The following is a 16566-nucleotide window of genomic DNA, read 5'->3' on the forward strand; positions in this document are numbered from 1 at the left end:
TGCGGATATGACCTGCTATTTGTTTTTAAATACTCTTGTTGCCCTGTTCAGGAAATGCACTTTGTGGAGCAAGAATGAAAATGGACACCAGTTAGCCAGCTGCCAAAGTAAAGAAGGAAGATGGGGAAGTTGGAGGTGGATGACATTGCTGTTGTTGTTCAGTCATGTTCAACTCTTCATGACCCCATGGACTACAGCATGCCAGGCTACCCTATCCCTCACCATCTTCCGGACATCAATGGGGGATTGTGAGAAATAATCTTGGGCATACTTTGGGAAGGCAGAGCAAACATGACTTATTGGTTGACAGGATACAGAATGTGAGGGAAAGAGAGGATTCAACAGAGACTCCTGACAGCCTTAGGATGGAGGGCAGGCAGCACAAATGGGGAAGGCTAGGAGGATGAGTCCATCCTAAAGGAGATCAGTCCTGGGTGTTCATTGGAGGGACTGATGTTGAAGCTGAAACTCCAATACTTTGGCCACCTGATGCGAAGAGCTGACTCATTTGAAAAGACCCTGATGCTGGGAAAGATTGAGGGCAGGAAGAGAAGGGGGCAACAGAGGATGAGATGGTTGGATGGCATCACCGACTCGATGGACATGGGTTTGGGTGGACTCCGGGAGTTGGTGATGGACAGGGACGCCTGGCGTGCTGCGGTTCATGGGGTTGCAAAGAGTCGGACACGACTGAGCGACTGAACTGAAGTGAGGAGGATGAGAGGTAGAAGAACAAAGAGTTTCATTTGGGGCATCTGCATGTGCAACCCCAGTGAGAACCAAATGGAGAGCCAGTAGGTGGATGCAGGGCTGTGGGGTACAGGCCTGAAGATCAGTGTTGGGAGTCATCAGAGTGTTTGCAGATCTATGGTTTTATGAAATAAAAAGAGAAGAAACCAGAGCCAGAGGGAACCCAGGGACACGCCAGCACTTGGAAGCTGGGAGAATGGCTGGAACAGTAGCTCGGGGCCTGGTGCATAGTGAGAGCGCACCAATCTGTGTCACCGAGGAAGTTGGAGCCAGTAGTTGTCTGCTGGTTGAATTTCTTGAGCAGCTCACTTTCGAAGTAAGATTTATCACAAGCTTGAGGACAAGAGGACAGGGATCCTTTGTTCATCTTTAGTTAATAAATTTGGTCAATTAAAGTTGCCTTTGAAGCGATGTATGACTGTCTTACAGGTCTCTGGGGTGACAGCCACTGCTGAAGAGCCCAGCTCTGGCAGCCCCTTCCTGGTGAATGACAGGCAGAGCTCTCCTGTGCGTGTTCCCCTGCCTCCTCCCCCTTTGGTGGAAGAACGAAGCACAGTGACTCAGAGCCCTGGGAGCCTCCTGGCCCCTTGATACGGCAGCACCCAGGCAGAGGTCTCTGCACACACGGGAGGTTCCCCGCCTCCAGACACACCTCATAAACGTCAGCCTGGCATCCGCCAGTGTTTGCACAGCTCCTAAGTGCACTAACTGAACCCTCACTTCAGCCCAGCAGGTGGACACTGCTTCCCCATATTTCACAAGAGGAGAGTGAGGCTCAGAGAAATCATACAACCAGCCCCCAGTCACACAGCTAATTATAACTGAGCTGGATTTTGATGCAAAACCAAGACTCTGGTACCAAAGCCTTGATGCCTTTTCAAGATGATAAAAGGCTCTTAGGAGCTCCTGGGAAATTGAGGCACACAACTTTGCATGCAGTTACATTATATATTTGGAGAAGGAAATGGCAACCCACTCCAGTATTCTTGCCTGGAGAATCCCATGGACGGAGGAGCCTGGTGGCTAGTGCTGCTAATGGTATAAGACACTGGTGTCCTTCCCAGGCTGGGCTACTTCCACCCCCGTCACCCCTTTTCTCAGACACTCCAGGTAGGGGGTGCCATGATCTTGCAACACACGTGGTTTCAGGGTCCCATCTCCTAATTCCCCCAGGGAAGCCTATGACCTCCTCTCCCGCAACACTTTGCCCACACCTGAAATAAGAAGTGAGTTCGGGGCTGGACAATAAGGCCTGGGGACCTTTCCTAGAGCTCCCCCAGACCCAGGCCTGTCAGACCAGCTGAGGCTGAGCCACCATCCACCCGCCTCACGGGCCTTGGGCTGACTGAGGCTGGAGCTGCTGGCCTGGTCCACATTCACCTCTTTAGGCCTCAATCATTAAGGCCGTCCTGCGTTAATGGGGAAATCCCTTTTTCAGGAAGTTGAGAGAAGACATAGTCATTAATAATGGAGATTAGGTGCTAGAACAGGCCGAAGGTCAGAGCTGGAAGAGAAGAACCCCTCCCGTACATAAAAGTGCACCTACCCCACCACCAGTAGGACTTTTCACTCTTACACAGACGTGGACACAAATAAAAACCCAAATCATTGGAAATGGGTAACTATACATATTTTAATAAGTCAAAGTCTGGAATCCTAAGCCTCAAATGATTCCTTAGAAAACTCCAGAGAAGACATACATTTGAGTACAAGCAGATTCACTGATCCCCATGTATGTTTTTTACGTATACTGAAGGGTTTTTTTTTTTTGTTTACAGAGGGGAGGGGAGGGGTAGGAGGGGCAGGGAGGGGAGGTGAAGCAAACTAAACTCCTAAGAGTTGGAGGCTGAGTAAGGTTAATGGGAAGTTTCCTAATGAAAGGACACCTTCCATGTTGCTACAAAATGTTTCTTTCTGACTTGCCATCACAGTAACCTGAAATATAGAAAACAAAGCTATTAGTGACAGAAAGATGGGCCCAGTATTCAATGTAGATAGTCACTATCAGGATGGCCGTAGGACTTGGCATTGTTCAAATGCCTCTTGTCAGGGGACAGCTAGATGTAGTTGAAATATATCAACATCTTCGAGGTTTTCTGAAACCCTCTGATTTCTCTGGGGGCGACCGGTATGGGCTGAGAGCACAGTCTGCCGTATAAAGTAGCGTTCTTTTTGTCTTAAATTTGCCTCGTTGCATTTCAAAGACATGAGGGTACCTCCTCCTGACTCAGGAAGCGAGGGCCAAATCAGCCTGGCCGCGGCTACTCCTTCAGCAGTTTCACGGAACGTTCACTGTGCCCTCTGTCATGTCACCAGGTCGTGACACAGGGGCTCCAGAGTCACACAACAACCTTGGTTTGCATCCAGCTCAGTTATCTACTGAATATCTTGGGCAACTTTCGTAATTTTTTCTTAGCCTCTGTTTTCTCATCTGTAGAAGGTGGATCATGAGAAAACCTACTTCATAAGGTATATCCAGGATTAGGTGAGATGAGGCAGGCAAAAGACTTGGCGGGGAGCCCGGCTGGAGTGAAATCCTTTGCCTGCCCTATATTTAGGCTACCCCCAGCTGAAGCATCAAAATCTTATTTATGTGTTTGGTCTGGGTTCATATCTGTTTGGTATAGTGTGGGTTAGCTAGTTAGATGACCGACAGAGAAGTTCAGTTTTGTTCTCTGTTTTCCCTTACAATTTAGCATTACTTTATTTGGATTCTGAAATGCAGGTTCCCATGGGAATGTCTGTTTAAAATAAAATGTGCAGTCTCCTCCAGAATGCTACTGGGTTTTAAAGCAAGATTAGCCAAGGGTGATATTCATAAAAAGATTCAATGGGGCTTCTCTGGTGGCTCAGACAGTAAAGGATCATCTTGCAATGCAGGAGACATGGGTTCGATCCCTGGGTTGGGAAGATCCCCTGGAACGGGAATAGCTACCCACTCTGGTATTCTTGCCTGCAGAATCCCATGGACAGTGGAGCCTGGTAGGCACAGTCCATGGGGTTGCAAACAGTCGGACATCACTGAGCTACTAACCCTCTGGTCTGGTCAGAGAATCTCAAAAAACGTGAGAAAACCAGCTAGTCAACTTGTCTCTCTTTAAGTGTTTACACCAATGACCACATTCAATGCCCAGCTCTTCACTGGGGCCACTCAATCCCCAAACAATATTAATTTGGTCAGAATGGTTTTTTGGGTAGCGCAGCCAGGAGCAAAATCATGTGACTACACAGTGGGCCTGAGGTAGCAGATAAAAAGGAAGAGACTGTCCCCTTTACTTAACTTAAAGGGCCAGGGTTTTGGATAAAAAGGTTTTTGCCCACTCCTTCTGCATCAGCCCCATGAAAAGGCCAGTGAAAGATCTGGTTATAAAGGACGAAGACTTGGACTCAGAGGGGCACCCAGGTTCCCCTGTTTCCTTCTGCATGCAGATGTAATGCATCTCAGGGCCTGCAGACCCAGGGAGCCTGCTCCCACCCACCACTCACCGTTGTGAGGGATCAGCCGGTACTGCCTGGCCAGGCACAGCTCCTCCTGCCTCTGCCGCACGACTTTCTGCACTTCCGGGGAAAAGCCGCTGGGGTCTCGGGCAAACACGAAAGAGTAGCTGTCAGCGCAGGTGCCATCGAGGTTCAGGAGGCGGCAGGAGTACTGCACGGCAAAGGTCTCGTAGTCCGTGTCAATGATCCAGTGGTCATCGTCTGCAGGGCAGAAAGCCACGGGGACTCTGTATCTCCCTCAGACACTCAGATGTCAGGCAAACAGCGCCGGGCCCCAGAAACCAGCCACTTCCCCAAACTGGGTTCAGAAGTTAGGAAGCCGGAGAACACAGGGAGTTCTGACAGCAGTTAGAAAACTGGGACCGTGAGAGAGGACCTTGGCCTTCACAGGAAAAACTCCTGGAGTTGGTGGCAGGGGCGGGAGGGACCACATTTACTTTAATGACTGTTTCTCTCCCTGATGATAAATGTGATCATATCTTTCATAAGAACAACCAAGAATGTGAACCCATCAAAACCACAGGCTAGACCTGTCTGCTGTTGTCTTCTCCATCTACCCTGACAGCATCTTGTGCCTCTGTGGCTGACGTTGATGGCCACCAACATGTGTGATCCGCAACATAAGCATGCGTCTTTTGCATTGATCTGTATCAGCCAGTTCCCGTTCCTCTCGCTACCCACACTGCCCTCCTGCCTCTCAGTCCACTGGGCGATCTGGTTCATGGCCTTTCTGGCTCCATCCTAATTCTGGCTCGGTGACCTGACTCACTTCTCTCTCCAGGCTGGCAAGAGGGTAGAATCTGCCTTAGGGGCACAAGATGCCCACCTTTTGAATCAGATATTCTTCCTTAGAGAACTGCTCAGAGCTCTCCTGACAGAGACAGAGTTGAGCCCTTGAAGAATTTAGATTATATTTCTTCCTAAGACTGGGATGTAAGCCATGCAGAGTAAGTGTAAACAAAGGTGGTAATAAGGTCAACAAAGGCAGGATGGGAAACCACGTTCATAAGCATGTAGGTGAGAGGTTTGCCATGGAGAAAAACAATGGGGATAACACCTTTGTTATCCAAACACCTCACATTTGGTAAAACGTGTCACACCTCTACTTAACATTCTTGTTGATATATAACCATGACCAGGGTTTTCTGAGCTTAGTGTCAGTCAGTTACACTGTGGACACTTGCCGTGCTTTCTCAATTATTTTTCACGGCGACTGAAAGTGCACTCTCTCATCCTCATTTTCCAGATAAGAAAACTGAGGCACAGAGAAACTAAATCATTCGCCCAGGATCACAAAGAGCAGGACAGAATTGAGCTCCGATCTGACTCTGGAGCCCCCATGCCTAACCTCTACAGCACACTGTCTCCAGGCATTACGTAAACTGGGGGCCACAGGGGATAAGAAACAGATGCAAAGCCTCTGTGTCTTCATTCCACACCCAGGTCATGAAGCAAGTGATGATCTCTGCTCTATATCATGCCCTGTGCTGGAGGAACGCTCAGCTCCCAGCACTAAGGGTGTAAGAGAGATCTCTAATGCTTGCCTAAGTCACCTCTGGGTGTGCCTCTTGGCTCTGAGAACCCCAGGAATCCCTGCCAAGGAGGGGCTCAGCCTGAGACCAGGCCTTGCAGGAGAGCTGCATCAGAGTGGGTGGGGAGCCCTCTTTTCAGCTCACTGCAGGCCCTCCACAAGGAGGACTGAGCCACTCCTGAACCCCCCAGGCTTTCCCACAGGGCGGGTGTCAGAGGCTGGGGTGGGAAGGGCCAGACATAGGACCGCTCAGGGGTGGCCATGTTCATCTGTTAGATAAGATGCAAATTCTAAAAATTACTAATCTTGTGCCCCCTGGTATCGATTTTTATAATCCATTATCAGAAGTTTATCTTTTATCCTAAATAGATCACTTTAGGAAGTTTTGCTGAGTTATTTGAAAAAACTTTTATTATCTCTAAGGATAAAAGCTTTTCCCCTTATTGAATAGTAAGTCCTTTTATATAGTGTACATCAATACTGAATGAGCAATTTGGTAAAAGATAAAATTTCATCTAACACAACGGTAGAGGAAGTCAAGGAGTGTGCGCCCTGAGTACATGGGCTATGTGAAAGGGGCTGGCTCACCAGGCTAAGCGTCCCCCTGAACAGGCCCCTGGGGCCTATTTCCCAGGAGAGCTTCAACAATATTTTGTAAAATTGTAAAAGTTGATTGTATTAGGTTCCTGCTGTTTAGGACCACCTAAATTTTGACCTGGGAGCTGGAACCCCTGGCTTCTGACACTGTCTCTCACAAACTTGTTTGCATGACCTTGGACAAAGCACTATCTTTTCCCCTCTCCCCACCCTTTTTTTTTGGCCATGAGGCATAGGGGATCTTAGTTCCTGGGTCAGGGATCAAATCTTCACCCCCTGCAGTGGAAGTGAGGAGTTTTAACCACTGGGTCACCAGGAAGTCCTACCACTGCGCTGTCTTGACTTCGGTTTATTCATCTGCATATTGAACCCCCTTCAGAGTGGTAACTCTCCATCTTTAAGATTCCATGATGGAACTTCCCTGGTGTGTTGGGGGAAATTAAACCCTTAGGTTTAATCCCTGCTGGGTGATCTAAGATCTCACGTGCCATGCAGCTTGGTAAAAAAAAAAAAAGTGAGATTCCATGATATGCCCCTCTGGCCTGCATTCTTCTCTAGGTACCAAGTAGACTCCAGATTTGAAGCTTAGGAGAAATGAGGAAAAAGTAGAAAGAGCATGTACATGCATGTTCCCACAAATTTGTATCAGGTTAAATTTTAGGATGCTTTTCTGAGAGTCCTTAACACTCTGCTCCCCATATGAGTTTCAGGGCTTGGGAGAAAGGGAAAAGGTCACTGTCACCCAGAACACTGTGCCTGGCTCAGACCTCTCAGCACCCAGCACGGGCAGGTAGGGTACCTGGGTGTGAGCCAACCCTGTGTCCTTTGATGAGAGTCTCTGAGCCTTTGCTGGGGCGCCTAGCAGTCAAGCTGTTTCCGGGATTCAGCCCAAAGAAATGGAGGAAACGCAGCAGCCACAGCACCAGGCTGAGCGGTGATGTGAGCTGGGTCTCGAGGAGGTGGGAGGTCTAAGCAAGGGGAAGGCCACACACGCTGGTGCTGGCAGGATGGGTGACCGGCAGGAGGTGGTCAGGTGACAAACCCAAGGTCCTTTTGAGCTTGGGCCAGGTTTCTGAGCTGGGAGAGGGTATGGGAGGTGGTGAAGGGGCCTAGCTACTTCCAGTCTCACCCCTCCAGACTCCAGCCGTGCTGAGAGTTCTGGCTACTTACAGACCATTCTTCCCTAAAGTGCCCCTGGAGAAGAAACCCAGCCAGTTGGCTATGTATGTCTTCGATCCCCCTCGAGACAGTCCTACTGAACTGACTACTCACTTCCTTTCTGGAGAAAGGACGCTACGCCCCAGTACTTCATCTTGAACTTGGCAGGGTCCTCAGTGTCTGTGAAGGTGCCCACCATGTCTGCACACACGTCCCAGTTACTGCAAAAGCCAAGGGGATTCTGAGCCAGGCCGGGCAAAGGGCTTCCTCCCTCCATGCCACCCCGGGCGCTCCCTTCCTGGCCCAGTCGGGGTTTGGCGCTCAGCCTGGGGACCCTGCCGCGCAAAGAGCGCAGCCCCCGCCCTCCCCCACCCCCGCCCCCAGAGGGCACTGACTTTAAGAGACGGACTCGGCCCTTGGCCGTGGCGCTCATGTGGCCATTCTCGTCCACGGAGAACTCGGCGACGATGTTGTCTTGCAGAAAGAGGCCCTCGGGGTCCTTCTTGGCCATAGCGTACCAGGTGCCGGCGAACTGGGGAAGAGAGGAGAGGCGGGTTTGGTGTCCGGGAGCGCCTGGCCGGCCTCTGGGAAACGGGAACGCGGGGCGCCCGGGACACCGGTACCTACGCGAGCCTTGTCGAAGTTCTCCTTGACTCGGAAGCTGCTCACCCGGCAGTCGCGCTCCGCCCGGGCGCTGCCCAGCGCCGCCAGTAGCACCAGCGCCCACACCCACTCCATCTCGCTCGGGAGTCCGCCCTGCGGGAACCGCGCGCCGTGAGCGCCTGGCGGCTGGACCACTCGGCCCTCCAGCACCGGTCCCCAGGCTCCATCTTGCCCGCGAGGGGCCCTCCTCCCGCCAGCGCCCCGGGTTCCCATCCCGCCCGCCCCCAGACCCTCATCACACCCATCCGGGGCCCCCATCCCTCCTGCGTCGGCCCCCGATCCCGCCGGGCCGCCGCTCACTGTCGGGAGCTGCGCGCAAGCCTGGCCGCGGGTCCGAGCGCGCTTGGAGCCAGCAAGGCGAGCGCGCCGCGGGGGCCGCCGGGCGGCTTTATAGCTCCGGGGGGAGGGGGTCGCGCTTTCGTAACGGCGCGGGGTGAAAGACCGAGGGGGAGGCGCCGGGGCCGGCGGGCCAGCACTTGCATAACGCGCCCTGACTCACCGCCGCCCGGGCGCAGGGAGGGCGCCCTGGGGCGAGAGCCTCCCCACCAGCGCCGCTCGGGGCTGGAGCAGCTGCCGCGCGGGGTGGCCTCGGCGGAGCCTCCGGCGGCGGCGAGCCGCGGGCACCAGCCCTGGCCTAGTTACCCGGCGCCCGTGCCAGCGGCCGCCAGCTGCGGCCTGGGGTGGCCTCGGGGCCCTGTTGCTCTGGCTGGAGGCTCGGGTAGGTCTGGCGGGAAGACCAGACCGTGGCCTCCCAGAACGAGGGACATCTGCGATGCTGCCCGGGTGCGTTAGTGCTCGGGCCTGACCGTGCCAAATTGGCCCCTCGGTCCTCTGAGGACTAGTTGCGCAGGAGTTTGGGACTGTTTCCGCCACATAGTTTTTCATTTTATAAAGGATGTCTTTTACTCTCTTTCAGGGGAGTTGTGGTGCCCTTGGATCAATATTTGTTCTTTAGTTTCAACATCTTTAGAAGTATTAAAACCCTCCCTGTTAAATATTCTCCAGAAACGCAACCCTGGTCAGGAAAGGAAATATTTTAGCCACCTCGGTGGTCGCCTACTTAGTCTGTGGCACTTCGCTCAAACCGCTTTGAAACACACCTACCAATTGTTTATGCTGCAATTTGATTTCAAAGCCATAGTGGCATCTTGTTTTGTTTCCAAACCAGCTAAGGTGAATTGACTGTGAGCGGAGGGGAGGGGGAGGGGAACAAACGTCTGTGACGTCAATGGTCAATTAAGTCGAAATGCTGTGACTGGTTGTGTGATTTTACCCAGTGGCACAATTCAGGGCCATGTTTTTCTCTTTCCATTCAGAGTTAGAGCTCCTCTAATCTGATCCAAGCAGTCGGAAGACACAGCTTTGGACTGAATGAGAATTAGGGATAGGGCAAAGAGGTATCACCTTTTTATAAGATTCCTTCCATCAGTTGTGGCCCAAACTGGAAAAGGCCAAGATGAATTTGGTCCATTTTGCTACCGCCAGACCTGAAATAAGAGAGGGTGGAGGTGCAGGAGGGTGGCAGCCCAACAGAGAAATAAAGAGTTGATGGTCTTTGCAGGGCACTGGGATTACTTCTGAGCCTCCTGAAAAAAAATACCTGTGGCTCCTTCCACCTTCCTGTGACCCCTTGGGCCTCTCCCTGCCTGATGGTCTGCTTTTACTTTCCACCTTCCCCTCCACTCCTGTTCTACATCTGAGTCTGGAGGTGTCTCTGGAGTGCCAACCTTGATGCAATTAACTCCTTACTGCCTCCTCCTTTCTGCTAAGAAAGCCCCGTTTCAGGCCCACCAGCTAACTAGGAGCTCTTTGGTGAGGTCAGTTTTATCACAGGATGTATAATCCCAAACAGAACTGCACCTGGTTCAAAACTGGGAAAGGAGTATGTCAAGGCTGTGTATTGTCACCCTGCTTCTTTAACTTATATGCAGAGTACATCATGAGAAACGCTGGACTGGATGAAGCACAAGCTGGAATCAAGATTGCCAGGAGGAATACCAATAACCTCAGATATGCAGATGACACCACCCTTATGGCAGAAAGCGAAGAGGAACTAAAGAGCCTCTTGATGAAAGTGAAAGAGGAGAGTGAAAAAGCTGGCTTAAAACTCAACATTCAAAAAATTAACATCATGGCATCCGATCCCATCACTTCATGGCAAATAGATGGGGAAACAATGGAAATAGTGACAGATTTTATTTTTCTTGGGCTCCAAAATACTGTAGACAGTGACTGCAGCCATGAAATTAATAGATGCTTGCTCCTTGGGAGAAAAGCTATGACAAATCTAGACAGTGTTTTAAAAAGCAAAGACATTACTTTGCCAGCAAAGGTCTGTGTAGTCAGAGCTTTGGTTTTTCCAGTAGTCATGTATGGATGTGAGAGTTGAACCGTAAAGAAGGCTGAGCACTGAAGACTTGATGATTTTGAACTGTGGTGCTGGGGAAGACTTGAGAGTCCCTTGGACTGCAAGGAGATCAAATCAGTCAATCATAAAGGAAGTCAACCCTGAATATTCATTGAAAGGACTGATCTGAAGCTGAAGCTGTAATACTTTGTCTACCTGATGCAAAGAACGACTCATTGGAAAAGACCTTAATGCTGGGAACCGTAGAAGGCAGGAGGAGAAGGGGACAACAGAGGACGAGGTGGTTGGATGGCATCACTGACTCAATGGACATGAGTTTGAGCAAGGTCTGGGAGATGGTGAAGGACAGGAATACCTGAAGTGCTGCAGTCCATGGGGCTGCAAAGAGTCGGACACGACTGAGCAAATGAACAACAACAACATAATCCCAAGCAGCTCCAATAAGGTCTGCTTCAGAGCCACTCCTGCAGGGACACTGTTTGTGCCCATACATGTAGTCATTCCCTATGCTCCCTAGTTATAGGTAGGGTCCCTTTCTATCTCTTGTCCAATGGGTGGTTCTCCTCCTTGACATTCCAAAATAGAGGTCTATCCACCTCTCCTCCAGTACCTCCAGTGCTGGAGAGCTCCTGGCTGAGCCCAGTTGCCTTTGGACTGTTATGACTGCCAGAAAAGTTCTCCCAATACTCCCAGCCCTTGACAACTGTTTCTTCCAGAATGATTCTTGTGATCCTTGCTTATGCTGTATGAAAAATAAATATAGGGGATTTCAGTGCATTTTTACGGGGATTGTTTTTGCAGCAATATGTTTTAATGTATTTGTTTGATGCTTAAAAGTTGATATAACTGTTCTTCCTCCCCCACCTCTCTCTCTTTTAATGATATATTGTAACCCTCGGTGTCCCAGATACCAGCAAAGAAAAACAGTTTATTTTGGCATTCTGTCTCGAATTTCTTCATGATTACAAACATGTGAGTAGAGGTCAACTGGTGTTTTTAACTTTGGTTCTTTGAAAGCTATCTCATAAAATATTTTTTTTCAAATATGCATATATGTGCGTATAAGATCCACAGGAAAACTGTTCACAGTGATTACCTGTGTGATAGGATTAGGGATATTTGAGAGTTTATTGTTGATTTCTACCTTTTTAAAAATATTTTCTAAATTTTCTTACAGTGAAAATATTTAATCAAACAAATACTCTCTTTGCAGACTTTTTTCTTCTAGAAGTAAAATTATGGTCTAAATTACATCTTGTGGGCTGTATATAATATACACAAAAGTTCATTTCCTTGTCTACATCATGGAGAGACAGATCATATTTCCCTCACCTTGGTATGCATCTCACCCCCAACTTTTCCACAGGATTTATCAAGAGACTTACACAAAGTAGATGCTTGATCAGTAGATATTGACTTAATTTGTTTTACTGAAATCAGTCACTTTAAGTAAGCTTTATAAAATATGTATTTAAAAAGACCCAGTCAGAGGTCAGTCTTTCTAAAAAGTAATTTCCCGTATTTATTAATTGTAGCAGGGAGGGCTCGCTGTCCTTTCACCTAAAAAGTTTTCACTCCCCTTCCGTGGGGGCTGGAGTTGTTGCAAGAAGACCATCCTGCCAGAAGACAAGCTCCCTACCCTGCCACCACCCAACTTCCTACAATTCTATAAGGCCACATGCCTATGTTCTGGTCAATGGAATGTAGATGAAAGTGCTGTGAGTCATTCCCAGATGGGGCTTTTAAAAGCTGCCTATCTAATAGTTAGTCTTTGCTGTCTTCCCTCATCTGCAGGCTGGTGAAGCCTCTCAGCCTGAGGACCCCACCCATGATTAACTTTATGTGAATGAAAAATAAACTTCCATTTGATTAAGCTGGTGAGATTGGGAGTTACTGTAACAGGAGCTGGTGTTACCTTAACTAATACAGCAGCAAGTCATTAACTCCTAGGAAATACTGAAAATGTTTTGCTGTAGTTAAAAAAAAGGACAAATGTGAGAAATTTGTGTCCTTAGCCTCATAAGAATTAAGCATGTCCAACCAGCTCCATGTTGTGCAAACTGATGTTTATATCCATATCTTGACAGAGAAGCCAAGAGAAGTTATAAACAAGGAAGTCGGGTAGCATTTATCTTCTGACTGCATTTAAAAGATGCCAAAATAATTGGTGGGAAAAAGGACAGTTTAGCCAGTGTTTTCAGGTACAAAGAGTCAAACTAATTTTTTTTAATAAGGACTTTTCCCCAGGGGTTATAAAGCCATCAGTCAGTTTCATCAATTTAGTTGAAAGTAACATGGATTCCACCATATAAATTATCTGTGAGATACCTGGCATACCCATCAATTACGTGCAGGCAGAAACTGTCATGAGAGCAAATGTGCCAGGTGAGAGGGACCTTTGCAGGGTGACTACTGGGGTATGCCTGAGGCCACTGCTATTAGGGGGTGTCTTTGAGTGATGCATAATGGCAGGAGCAGAGAATTTGGCTAAAGTGGAGCTGAAGAGTGGGTCCAATATGATGATTCAAAATGCACTTGGTTAATCCAGCATATTATTGTTAGTTTTATGACAGTACTTCAACATTATATGAATGTTATTAATACTTTGGCTGTTAAATAAGCATTGCTTCCTGCAGAAATAGTTAAGTGTAGTGGAGAATTTTGGAGAAGGCAATGGCACCCCACTCGAGTACTCTTGCCTGGAAAATCCCATGGACGGAAGAGCCTGGTAGGCTGCAGTCCATGGGGTTGCTTAGAGTCGGACACGACTGAGCGACTTCACTTTCACTTTCATTTTCATGCATTGGAGAAGGAAATTGCAACCCACTCCAGTGTTCTTGCCTGGAGAATCCCAGGGACGGGGGAGCCTGGTAGGCTGCAATCCATGGGGTCGCGAAGAGCTGGACATGACTGAGCGACTTCAGTTTCACTTTCTTTCCCAAGCACCCTCACCTGTAGCCTGTGAGAACAGCCTTAAAAGCTTTGTTTATGAATGATGAATTTCTTTAATATCGTTGTAGATACTTTAGAAAAATCAAGTAAGCAAAAGAGAAGGAAAAAAATTATTAAATTGAATTCCACCACTTTGGAATAATCACTGTTAACATTTCTTAGGTATACTTCCATATATTTTTATGTGTATGTGGAATCATACTGCAATAGGATCTTGCAATTTACTGCACATCATAAATATCTGTCCGTATCAGTAAACAGAGCTTTACAATAGGATTACTCATTAATGTATGGTTTTTTATTTTATGACTATAATGCCACTTATTTACTCAACCTCATATTACTGAATATATAGGCTATTTCTAATCTTTTCCTTTTATAATTGTGCTTTTGGTGAATGCCCCTATAACTACATTAATCATATACATCCTTAATTACTTTTGTAAGATAAATTTATAAAAGCTGAATTGCAGGGTCAAAGCTTATACACATTTTTAGGATACTTGATAATAAACCAAATGCAATATAGCCTCTTACTCTGTATCCTAATGTCCAGTGTTTCTTTTCTCCAACTGACATTTTTCAGTTCAGTTCAGTTGCTCAGTCGTGTCTGACTCTTTGTGACCCCATGGACTGCAGCATGCCAGGCTTCCCTGTCCATCATAAACTCCTGGAGCTTACTCAAACTCATGTCCATCGAGTCAGTGATGCCATCCAACCATCTCATCCTCTGTCGTCCCCTTCTCCTCCTGCCCTCAATCTTTCCCAGCATCAGGGTCTTTGCAATGAGTCAGTTCTTGGCATCAGGTGGCCAAAGTATTGAAGTTTCAGCTTCAGCATCAGTCCTTCCAATGAATATTCAGGACTGATTTCCTTTCGAATGGACTGGTTGGATCTCCTTGCAGTCCAAGGGACGCTCAAGAGTCTTCTCCAACACCACAGTTCAAAAGCATCAATTCTTTGGAGCTCAGCTTTCTTTATAGTCCAACTCTCACATCCATATGTGACTACTGGAAAAACCATAGCTTTGACTAGATGGACCTTTGTTGGCAAAGTAATATCTCTGATTTTTAATATGCTGTCTAGGTTTGTCGTAGCTTTTCTTCCAAGGAGCAAGCATCTTGTAATTTCATGGCTGCAGTCACCATCTGCAGTGATTTTGGAGCCCCCAAAAATAAAGTCAGTCACTGTTTCCATTGTTTCCCCATCTATTTGCCATGAAGTGATGGGACCAGATGCCATGATCTTAGTTTTCTGAATGTTGAGTTTTAAGCCAACTTTTTTTACTCTCAAGAGGCTCTTTAGTTCTTCACTTTCTGCCATAAGGGTGATGTCATCAGCATATCTGAGGTTATTGGTATTTCTCCTAGCAATTTTGATTCCAGCTTGTGCTTCATCCAGCCTGGCATTTCTCATGATGTACTCTGCATATAAGTTAAATAAGCAGAGTGACAATATAAAGCCTTGATGTACCCCTTTCCCTAGTTGGAACTGGTTTAATTGTTCCATGTCCAGTTCTAACTGTTGCTTCTTGACCTGCATACAGATTTCTTAGGAGGCAGGTCAGGTGTCTGGTATTCCCATCTCTTCAAGAATTTTCCACAGTTTGTTGTGATCTGCATAGTCAAAGGCTTTGGCATAGTCAATAAAGCAGAAGTAGATTTTTTCCTGGAACTCTCTTGCTTTTTCAATAATCCAACGGATGTTGGCAATTTGATCTCTGGTTTCTCTGCCTTTTCTAAATCCAGCTTGAACATCTGGAAGTTCATGGTTCACATATTATTGAAGCCTGGCTTGCAGAATTTTGAGCATTACTTTACTAGTGTGTGCTGCTGCTGCTAAGTCACTTCAGTCGTGTCCGACTCTGTGCGGCCCCATAGACAGCAGCCCACCAGGCCCTGCCGTCCCTGGGATTCTCCAGGCAAGAACACTGGAGTGGGTTGCCATTTCCTTGTCCACTAGTGTGTGAGATGAGTGCAATTATGTGGTAGTTTGAACATTCTTTGGCATTGCCTTGCTTAGTGATTGGAATGAAAACTGACGTTTTCCAGTCCTGTGACCACTGCTGAGTTTTCCAAATTTGCTGGCATATTGAGTGCAGCACTTTCACAGCATCATCTTTTAGGATTTGAAAGAGCTCAACTGGAATTCCATCACTTCCACTAGCTTTGTTCGTAGTGATGCTTCCTAAGGCCCACTTGACTTCGCATTCCAGGATGTCTGGCTCTAGGTGAGTGATCACACCATCGTGGTTATCTGGGTCATGAATATCTGGGTCAAGAACTTTTTTGTATAGTTCTTCTGTATATTCTTGCCACCTCTTCTTAATATCTTCTGCTTCTGTTAGGTTCATACCATTTCTGTTCTTTATTGAGCCCATCTTTGCATGAAATGTTCCCTTGGTATCTCTAATTTTTTTGAAGAGATCTTGTAGAGATGAACCTTCATGTCATTTCTTACCCTTAAGAGTTTGCAGGGTTCAGAATCCCCAGCTAGACTTTGAGGCCCCAGTAATCTGGGCCCGCCCATACCTTTCTGGTTCCTCTCCCATTAGTCCCCCTGTTACTCCACCCTCCATGCCATTGCTTCTGCCATTGCCACCCCCTGGCTCACACTTGGACTTCTTCTCTATTTCCATCTACTCTAAACATGATTCCATATCCATATCACATAAAGTCTCATAGTCATATGTATGTACTTCACTTCCGGCTTTTAATTCTATTATGCTCTGTGCTTCATGATTTTCTTAAAAAGAATTATTTCGTTGCGCCAGGTCTTAGTTGGGGCACAAGGCATCTTTGTTGCTGCATACGGAATCCTTGTTGTGGCATGCAGAATCTGTTTTAGTTGTGGTATGTGGGGTCTAGTTTTCTGACCAGGGTCAAACCTGGGCCCCCTGCATCGGGAGGCACTGGACCACCAGGGAAGTGCCACGTCATAACTTTTCATGTTCTAGTCTTGTCTCCTTTACTGCACCACAAGTTCTTGTAAAGCTGGAACCAAGGCTTATTTATCCCCTATAGTCCCTGAAGTAGAAGTGTAACAGGAT

The 16566-nt window shown here is 47.7% G+C and overlaps 1 protein-coding gene across 3 annotated transcripts; it reads right to left on the reverse strand.

Moving 5' to 3' along the window:
- Positions 1-2350: 2350 nt before the first annotated feature.
- RBP4 (retinol binding protein 4) lies at positions 2351-8715 on the reverse strand. Of its 3 annotated transcripts, none has more exons than XM_055559952.1 (6): positions 8697-8715; positions 8162-8290; positions 7930-8066; positions 7649-7755; positions 4237-4449; positions 2351-2685 (listed from the first exon to the last, which is right to left on the reverse strand). In XM_055559952.1, exons 2-6 carry the CDS (start codon positions 8270-8272, stop codon positions 2648-2650), a joined length of 606 nt encoding a protein of 201 aa, XP_055415927.1. In that variant the 5' UTR covers positions 8273-8290; positions 8697-8715; the 3' UTR covers positions 2351-2647. The 3 variants fall into 3 exon arrangements, with proteins under 3 accessions (XP_055415927.1, XP_055415925.1, XP_055415926.1); XM_055559950.1 differs by lacking the exon at positions 8697-8715 and adding an exon at positions 8498-8648; XM_055559951.1 differs by lacking the exon at positions 8697-8715 and adding an exon at positions 8439-8539.
- Between the last annotated feature and the right edge of the window lie 7851 nt (positions 8716-16566).

This window comes from Bubalus kerabau, chromosome 22 (assembly GCF_029407905.1).
Source record: "Bubalus kerabau isolate K-KA32 ecotype Philippines breed swamp buffalo chromosome 22, PCC_UOA_SB_1v2, whole genome shotgun sequence".
NCBI lineage: Eukaryota > Metazoa > Chordata > Mammalia > Artiodactyla > Bovidae > Bubalus > Bubalus kerabau.

Excerpts from the sequence above, each read along its gene's own strand:
- RBP4 (XM_055559952.1), bottom strand. The coding sequence starts at position 8,272 with ATGGAGTGGGTGTGGGCGCTGGTGCTACTGGCGGCGCTGGGCAGCGCC. Across the intron at positions 7,756-7,929 it reads GGCCGAGTCCGTCTCTTAAA|TAACTGGGACGTGTGTGCAG; the intron begins GTCAGTGCCCTC and ends TGGCTTTTGCAG. Across the intron at positions 4,450-7,648 it reads GTCCTTTCTCCAGAAAGGAA|ACGATGACCACTGGATCATT; the intron begins GTGAGTAGTCAG and ends TCTGCCCTGCAG.